This window comes from Pinus tabuliformis, chromosome 9 (assembly GCF_031772625.1).
Source record: "Pinus tabuliformis cultivar Carrire ecotype Pingquan chromosome 9, CPIR1, whole genome shotgun sequence".
Lineage (NCBI taxonomy): Eukaryota > Viridiplantae > Streptophyta > Pinopsida > Pinales > Pinaceae > Pinus > Pinus tabuliformis.
In genome coordinates this window covers 1,288,696,208-1,288,705,909 of record NC_142307.1, presented here as the reverse complement: position 1 = coordinate 1,288,705,909, position 9,702 = coordinate 1,288,696,208, and the positions used below count along the sequence as shown (strand labels likewise).

The following is a 9,702-nucleotide window of genomic DNA, read 5'->3' as shown; positions in this document are numbered from 1 at the left end:
CTCTCAACTTAGGTTAGATAGAGACTAAGCCTAAAATATTGGTTTGTGGTTACCTCGGATGCTTCCGTCTTTTGATAACTTCTAGGGAAAACTTTTGAGTGATAACATAATGGCGACTCCACTCGGGATTCACCCTCAGTCTTAGTAAACCTTTGAGAAAATTTCAAATCTTTATTTCGAGCCTTTTGAAGGTTTTATTAGAAGTTATTTACAAAATTTCACAAAAAGAAAGTAATTTGAAAATCTTGAAATTCTGGCATCAAGGAGAACTCACTATACTAGAGCCAATCCAGATCCAAACACTGCCCCAGTAGTGGATAATCCCAACCTAATTTCGAGAATATACAAAAGACAAGAAAGTTTAGTCAATCCAACACCTTCAATCAAAGCAGATTCATGCCCTAATGAGTGGTTGTTTTTAGAAGACCTCCCCTTTGATGAGTCATTTGACCTTTCCCTATTTAGAACCAGGTCTGAAAGTGCACTTGATGACATAGTTCTAGATCTAGAGTTTATTGTAGATCTTGAAGTCCAAAAGGAAAAATAGTCAATTGATGAGTATATTCTAAATTCCCCTCAATCATCCCTTACTACTGTTAAGATCCCTAAGCTTTCTGAACCAGCTTCCACTACCCTTAGTTCACCATTATTCCCTTCTACCTCTAAAATTCATTCCTCACCTCCATTTATACCTTCGCTTCCTTACCAACCTACCATTACCCATCAATCACCTATTACTCCTGGTTCTCCATCAACTACTGTATCATCTCCTAGTACCCCAACCCCACTTCTTAGCCCTACCCAACTTAGAGCCATGGAAAATAAATATGCTCCTCTTGTGTTACCTGCCCCACTTGGTGCCATGCCACAAGATTACCAAAACAAAATTGTCCAATTTGATGGCATAGGACCTTATACAGCACATCATCATGTAAACAAAATGATAGATTACTTTGTGTTACACAAAATATTGTCACCATGACTTTCTGTAATCAGTGTGGGTATATCATCACTCATACTGACCTCCTATGCAAGTCTCAAACCTCAGCTCTTCATGTCAAGATTTAAAAATGAGAGGAAGTCCTTGAAAATCAATAAAACTCTGGTTTCGCACTTTCTCTTACCATTACCTGCGGTCTCACACCTCTTGGTCATGTTACTTGCAGACCTGCTTGCTCTGTCTCTAAAGGAGTGGGTGCAGACCCCTGTGAAAGTCAAAAAGGTGCAAGTTTATTCTTAAAAACTCACTTTGGGTTAATTTTGGACGTTTCTAGAAGGAATCTTGACGTGGTTGGTTCGCTCCTAGGTGGTTCATGCATCCCATAATTAAAGGAGCTAACCCCTTGATGAGAGGAGCTTATCCCTTTGAAGGACAGCTTTATCCCTTCGAAGGTGGACCTAGTAACTTCCCTCCTCTGCACTATAAATTGAGGCATTAGGTTGGTTGCTAGGGGGGTTAGAAGCTGAACATTTTTTAGGGTAAATGTTGTTGGAATTGAGACTTCCTAGTTAAGATTGAGAGGAGAGATTACATACCTTTTGGCTTCATTGGGAAGAGAGTGAAACTTATCAAAGTAGAGGGGATTCTTGCTGGACCCTGGGAGGAGCTTGTACAACATCAAGGCACCAAGGTTGTAAAGTTCTTCTTTGATTAAAGTTAATACAATCAAATTCTATCTTTCTCTAAATATGCAATTTATAAATAAATGTTACTAGGTGTTTTAGGCCTACCTCGGGTCCAGTGCTAGTTTGTGGAAGCCACGCTCCTTTGATCCAAATGAGCTCCTTTGTAAAGAATCTGCAAACACAAAAAGGCACACATATCAAATAACACCTGAAAAGCCAATATAATAATCCATATTTATCATGATGATCAAGGAATTCATGAAATAAACCATAGAAGACAATTTATTGAGAAAAATGAATATGATTGTATTAACTTTAATCAAAGAAGAACTTTACAACCTTAGTGCCTTGATGTTGTACAAGCTCCTCCCAAGGTCCAGCAAGAATCCCCTCTACTTTGACAAGTTTCACTCTCTTCCCAATGAAGCCAAAAGGTATGTAATCTCTCCTCTCAAGCTTAAATAGGAAGTCTCAATTCCAACAGCATTTACCCTAAAAAATGTTCAGCTTCTAACCCCCCTAGCAACCAGCCCAATGCCTCAATTTATAGTGCAGAGGAGGGAAGTTACTAGGTCCACCTTCAAAGGGATAGAGCCCTCCTTCAAAGGGATAATCTCCTCTCATCAAGGGGTTAGCTCCTTTAGTTATGGGATGCATGAACCACCTAAGAGCGAACCAACCACGTCAACATTCCTTCTAGAAATGTCCAGAATTAACCCAAAGAGTGTTTTTAAGAATAAACTTGCACCTTTTTTACTTTCACAGGGTTCTGCTCCCACTCCTTTAGAGACAGAGCGAGCAGGTCTGCAGGTAACATGACCAAGAGGTGCGGGACCACAGGTAATGGTAAGAGAAAGTGCGGAACCAGAGTTTTATTGATTTTCAAGGACTTTCTCTCATTTTTAAAGCTTGACATGAAGAGTTGAGGTTTGAGACTGTCATAGGAGGTCAATATGAGTGATGATAGACCCACACTAATTACAGAAAGTCATGGTGACAATATTTTGTGTAACAGATTGCCCCCTAAAGTGCAAAGTATGTAGTAGATGAGGATTTCATTTATCATCTAAGAAGAGTGAAGTACTTTATCATTTCGAGGATCATCTTGTGGAGAGCCTGGTTGGAACCTATAAAAACATTCAATACAAAATATATATACGAGATCATATCATCGCTGAGGTAGGCATTCCCATACTTAGATCAAAACTGACTAGAAAACTAACTAAACTGCTCTGATATAGGAATGATTTTGCAATACATCACAAGTATAGACACATGTAGACACAGTATGGATGCAACCATCTGTTTATGAATAGTCCACTGTATAATGAATACAAAATTCCTCACAACATGGATGGTGGAAACTAGATCCAGGGTCTTCTTTTCTACTTCCTGAAATAGTACGATTCTATCCATGTGAATGAATATGTTGAAGTCGAACATGGTAGAAACCACTTGATTACCAGTCAATGATGTAAACTGTTAACAAGTGTGAGAGAAACCGCCAGTAATGTCAATGGCTCTCAAAGTACTCAGTACAATCCATGAAATGTGAATAGATGTGTTGATGTCGAACATGTCACAGAGTCCTTTGATCGAAGGTCAATGATGCAACCTATCGTCGAAGGCGAGAAACCTGCCATTGAGGCATGCAGATCCCAAGGTAATGATGATTTCTAGATCATCTTTCTAGATAATGAGTTGAAGTCGATAGAAAGCAATCCGTCATAGGCAAGCCCACAACATGGAATCATAGATCAAGTTTGAAGAAATATAGTTGCAAGGATTGACTCAGGGATGGTCAAGATGGATGACAGATATTTTGCAGATGAATGGTTTATTTTCACTGACCTCTTGAACACATAACAACACAGCAGATGGTTCGGTGACAATTGACCCAAAGTTAATACCCAGAAACTGGCTGAAGACTTTCAATATGGTTTGATCAAATGTTAGGCAAAGGATTTCCCAACCCAGGTGAATAAAAAGTGTCGTGTTTAAGAGTGGTTAAATGTTTTTCTGAGACACAAAGTATATCAAACAAGTTCATTTTTCTCTCTTTTCCCCCACCATTTCTGGCAAGTACCTCTTTATTTTTGACAAGCTTGAGGAGGATAACATTTGCTTGATTATAAGCTCATCCTTTGGATGAGTCCAACTTAGTTTAAATTCAAACCCTAAGAAGGAGTGGTCCGTTCCTATTTGTAATTGAATAGGTCCTTTACTGTTAAATTTTAACAAGTCTAGTATAGGAGAAACTCGGCGTTTTTCAATTTTAGGGAGTCTGAAAAAACTTAAGAAAACTCCATGGTTGTCCTTTTTCGTAAATTTGTGTCTCCCAAGCCAGAAAAAGTATAAAATAATACTTGAGAGAACCGCTTGACCATTACGATCAAGGAGTACTTTTCATAATTAGTGTCTTTGATCCAAAAAAGTAAAAAAGCGATCAAGGACACGTCATTTTATTACCAGTATCGAACTTGAAACAACAAAAGTTCGGCAATCTTTTCATGTTTATATAGTCAGAAAAGAGTTGTAAGTGGACCGTCCTTTTAATTCTATTTTAGCAAGTTTAAAAAGGAAAAACTCGGAAATCTTTTCATATTTTACGAGTCAGAAAAGAGCTTAAAGAGGACTCGTCCTAGATGAACGAGTGGTATAAAGGGTAGCAACTGGTTCCGGCAATGGAGGAACTGCTCAAAAAATGTAATGGTTAAGAGGCTGGCTAATAAAACCACTCACAGATGCGGTCCCTCAGGAAGGGTAAACAACCAAGTGAAAGCATATGATCAGCCAAAGAGATGGGGGCGATGGAATGAAACAACCAAGGCTCATCTAATAGAATTTAGCGGATAAAAACGACAATCACGAGATGTAAAATGGGTATGGGTTCATTTTTACACAAGCTTGAACCATATAGAACTTTGCTTGGATTCGGTTTCATGTTTACACAAGCTTGAAACGAAAAACTATGCTTGTTATAAGTTCACATGCCCCCAGCATAATGACGCAAAACGAGGTACATGCCCCCCAAGCTTCATTGCATTCAACCAGGTGGATGAAATGAAGGTTTACTTTCAAGATCTTGGAAAGACTCGAGGGAGTTGTTTCATTTTTTAGTGAGGTTGACACAAGAAAAGAAGTATCCTCAAAACCCTTGTTTCATTTTTTAAACGAGCTTGACACAAGATAAGGAACTATGCTCATAACTCCTTATTTCATTTTTTAACGAGCTTGACACAAGACAAAGAACTATGCTCATGAAAAAAAAACAATGCACAGAGTTAATGGAAAAACTGAAAACTAGAAAAACTAATAATTGATATTTCTATGTAGCAAGAAGCACCAAAGAAAAATATTGCAACAAACGACTGCTCTGTGCGCGCGTGCCTGAGCCTGCTCTCGGCCCCTGGCCTCTTTTTGTGACTGCGCCACTGCGCCTCTGCCTTTCGATCTGTTCCATGGATCCTCTGGATCCGCCTGGAGGGGATCCGGACTTGCAACAGGCCTTTTCCAATCTGGTGAAATCGTTGCCTCAGCAAAGACCAAGACCTACAGCAACCAAGTTCGTAAAGAAACTCGATGTGTTACAGGAAGTACACTTGCCTCCGACTATTCCTCGCATGGCAGCCATCTCGCTTGCAGAGAAAGGATTAATCGGTCAATTTACAGGGTTATGGCCCTCACCCAAAACTGTGCAAAGATGGGTGGAGCGTAACTGGGCAGACAAGGTTCAAGGGAAAATAGCTATAAGGTTTTGTGGCAGAGGATACTTCACCTTTCACTTCGAAACCAAGGAGGACAAGGATCTAATCTTTCGAAACGGGCCTTACTTCATGGACTCCAGAGGTCTCTATCTCAACAAATGGACCCCGGACTTTGATCCCGAGCTGGACATCCCAAGTGCTGTTCCTGTTTGGGTCAGACTCCCTCATCTTCCTCTTCACTGCTGGGGAGATGACTCGGTCAAAGCTATTGGTAACGCGGTCAGAATATACATAGATCGAAGTGAACCCAAGGATAACATGCAGGCCTGTGCGCGAATATGCGTGGAAGTTGATCTAGGCCGTGGACTACCGGAGGCAATCAAACTGAAAGTGGACGACTGGTGCCATATACAACAGCTGGACTACGAGCAGATCCCCTTCAAGTGCAAGGTATGTCACGAATATGGACATTTTGCTAATAGATGCCCAAAACTTATAAATGTAGATTCAATAGAGCAAGAAGGACAGTGGGAAACGGTAAAGAAAAAAAAATCGAACCCACCCCCGAAGCAAGCAGAAACTGAAATACCTGGGCCTTCCCAGCCACATCCTTCACATCCTCATTCACCTCCTCAGCACCCACCCTCATCCCCTCAGCAGCATCATCCTCATATCCCCTCCTCGCCTCCTCGACTCTCGGACCCCTCCATTCCCCCATCATCCAATCCCTTTGCTTCTCTTTCTGAGGATGACCCCGATCAGGACCCCATCTCATCTGAACCGCAGCCTCACTCCTCTCCCCCTCAATCTTCTCATCCCTCTCCTGATACAAACCCCATAAGAATCACCAGAAGTTCATCAAAGGAACATGGAGCGCCCAGCGACATTCCAAAAAAACATGGACCTGGCAGGAAATCAGCAAAGCAGCACAGAGAAGAAAACGCTCAGAAAGATATAGCAATGGGATCCCAGACACCTATCGAATCCTACATCTTTGGACAATCGGATAAGGAAAACAACAATAAAGGAAAAGAGAGGCGGGCACCTCTCCATATCACTGGTAAATCATGATGAAGTTTCTATCCTGGAATAGCAGGGGATTATGGCATCCCTCCAAGAAAGCAGCCCTTAGGGAGCTAATACAAAGTGAAAAGCCTGAAATTATTCTCATTCAAGAGACAAAGCTAGAACAGTCAGAAATCAATAGACTCATTTCCCAACAAAAACAATATAGTGGATGTGCCAGTGAAGCCAGAGGAGCATCGGGAGGCATTTTAACAATGTGGGACAATAGTAGATGGAACTGCGGCCTCATCAAAATCCATCAGAACTGGATCAGTGTTAAACTGGAAAGTAAGGACAATGGAGCTGAGGTTAAAATTTATAATGTTTACTCACCAAACCACTACAGGGAAAAGGAAGTTTGCTGGAATACTTTGAACACAACTATAGAGGAAGATCAGGACAGCAATATCATCCTCGCAGGGGATCTAAACCTGGTCATGCACAGTAATGAGAAAAGAGGAGGAAATTTTAACTCAGATCCTTTTAGAAGCAAGCTTGAGCATATTATGCAGGAGAAAGATCTAGTGGATATAAAGCCTAAGAACAGAAGATATACATGGAGCAACAGGCGCCTTGGAGCAAGAAATATTATGGAAAGGCTTGACCGCTTCCTCATTAACATTGCCTTTCTATCCTCCTTCGCTACCGGTCAGTCTGATATCCTCAACATCTCCGCTTCGGACCATTATCCAATCACTCTCACTTTGCTCAATCACAGCCAGATGGGACCCCTCCCTTTTAGATATTCTCCCCTCTGGAATCGAATCCCTGCAGCCTGAGATGCGGTGATGCAAGTGTGGACCCAGCACGTAGAGGGTTCCCCAGCTTATATTTGGGAAACCAAGTTGAAGCAAACTTGGCAAGCCCTCAAATCTTGGGCAAAGAATAACTATCAGGAACCTGAGATCATCAAAGAAGACTTAAAAAAAAGTCTCGAGACAGTCCAACAAAACATAGAGGCGACGGGTCTCACGCAGCAAGCAAAAGAAGTCGAGATTCGTTTGTATGCCCAGCTTAGACAAACAACCAGAGATGAGGAGATTAAATGGAGGATAAAATCAAGACAGTTGTGGTTGCGTGATGGAGATAAGAATACCTCATACTTTCACAAGCAAGCTACAGTCAGGAAGACAAGAAACGCTGTGAGGATAATCAAAGACAGTGAAGGAAAAAGTCATGAAACTCAAGACTCCATAAAAGCAGCTGCAACCACCCACTTTAAAAATTTACTATCTGAGGACAAGAGCGAGGAGGATTATTCAAGCCTACTCCAGCACATGACGCTCGATGTTACACAAGGAATGAATAGCAAGCTCACGCAAGAAATAGAAGAAGATGAGGTACAAACAGCAATCTGGAGCCTCCATCTGGACAAAGCTCCAGGTCCCGATGGGTTCCCAATCAGCTTTTATAGAGAATACTGGCATCTGATAAAAAAGACCTACTAAAGATGATTCGCTGGTCCCTACGGAAAGGCAAATTGGGGGGCTTCACCAATTCAACCTACCTTGCTCTTATCCCAAAAGAAAACAGGCCTTCCACCTTCTCTAGATTTCGGCCCATATCTCTATGCAATTCTGCTTACAAAATTATTGCTAAAATCCTATCTACTAGACTCAAGCCTCACCTATCCTCATTAATCTCAGAAAACCAAGGTGGATTTCTGCCCAACCGACATATATCTGACTCCATTCTCCTTGTGCAAGAAGCTATACACTCTAGCATAAGTCGAAAGGAAAAAGGCTTTGTCCTAAAACTTGACCTTGCCAATGCATTTGACAGGGTCAGACATTCATTTCTTTTTGCAGTTTTACACAAAATGGGATTCAATGCCTCATTCATAAGCATGATTAAAGCTTGCATCTCCAATCCTTGGATCTCCCCCTTGGTCAACGGGAGACCATGTGATGCTTTTCAATCCTCCTGAGGTCTTAGACAAGGCTGCCCCCTGTCCCCTTATTTATTTATTCTTATGGCTGAATCCTTCAGCAAAGCCTTGGATTACAACCGAAGAGTTGGCCTCATCACGGGCATCCAATTTGAGCAGGGTACAAAAAACATCAACCATTCACAATTTGCAGATGACACCCTCTTGATGGGTGGTGCATCAATCACCATTGCAAGGCGATTCAAAAAGATTCTTGATCAATTTATGGATTATTCAGGAGGAAAGGTTAATCAAGTTAAAAGCTGTGTCTATGGTTGGAATGCAACGCATCACACCATACACAACATTGCACACATTCTTGGAGTCTCACACAAGCTGGAATGGAGTCATTTCACTTATCTTGGGATGCCAGTTGGTATTGGACCTTTGAAGATCGACACTTGGAGTGGAATTCTTGACAAAATTAAAAGGAAAATTCAACAATGGCGATCCATGTGGCTAAACCCAGCAGGCCGCTTAGTACTTCTAAAATCAGGTTTGAGTTCTCTGCCCATCTACCGCTTCTCTTTGATTCAAGCTCCAATGGCATTACATCACAAAATGGAAAAGGCTCTCAGACACTTCCTCTGGCAAGGAGGAAAGACAGAGAAAAAGAAGTTCAACTTAGTCAATTGGAAGAATGTCGTCCAGCCCCTGGAGAAAGGTGGACTTGGAATAAGATCCCCTCATCTACTAAACTTAGCCCTCGGGGCAAAAATGGTTTGGAGGTTAATTACAGGGGACTCAGCTTGGTGGAAAACAGTCCTTGAAGCCAAATATCTAAATAGTATTAGGCATCAACTATTAGATACAAATGTTCCCAACAGGGACAACACCAACATTTGGAAATTATGCAAGAAAATCATCCCCTTCATGGCCCAACATATCTCAAAAATACCCGGGGAAGGCAGCAGCATCAGCATCTCTACTGACAGAATATTAGGCCAGAGTTCCATAGGATCCAATATTGAGGCAATCCCAGCAATCAGTTGGCTCAATAACAGAGGAATATGGAGTTTAGACCAAATAACGCAGTGGGGAAATCAAACACAAGCTTGGACAGGTTGGTTCTTTCTGGATTACCCTAGGGAACTCGAAACAAGCTTTCTAGCCCTGAAGAATCTATTGCACAGCAAAGCTCCGGTCCAAAGAGGGATTAAAGATGGCTATCGCTGGGACCCTACAGGAACTCTTTATACAGCCAAAGCAGGGTATCAACGACTATGTGAAAACGTTTCTCCACATGCCACATGGGCTCATTGGAAACTGGCTTGGAAAGCGGAAGCCCCTCCCAAAGTAAAATTCTTCTTCTGGCTCCTTCTGAAAGGAAAGATCCTAACAGCAGAGAACTTAAAAAAGAGGGGCATTCTAGGACCC

General features: G+C 41.6%; 1 protein-coding gene across 1 annotated transcript; it reads left to right on the top strand.

The window, feature by feature from the left end:
* The first annotated feature begins 7,186 nt into the window (after positions 1 to 7,186).
* LOC149153289 (uncharacterized) lies at positions 7,187 to 7,846 on the top strand. The gene has a single exon (XM_089443773.1). The coding sequence runs from the start codon at positions 7,187 to 7,189 to the stop codon at positions 7,844 to 7,846; it is 660 nt and encodes a 219-aa protein (XP_089299899.1).
* Positions 7,847 to 9,702: the final 1,856 nt, after the last annotated feature.

Bases quoted from the DNA above. Each gene is read 5' to 3' on its own strand.
- LOC149153289 (XM_089443773.1), top strand. From the start codon at position 7,187: ATGCAAGTGTGGACCCAGCACGTAGAGGGTTCCCCAGCTTATATTTGG.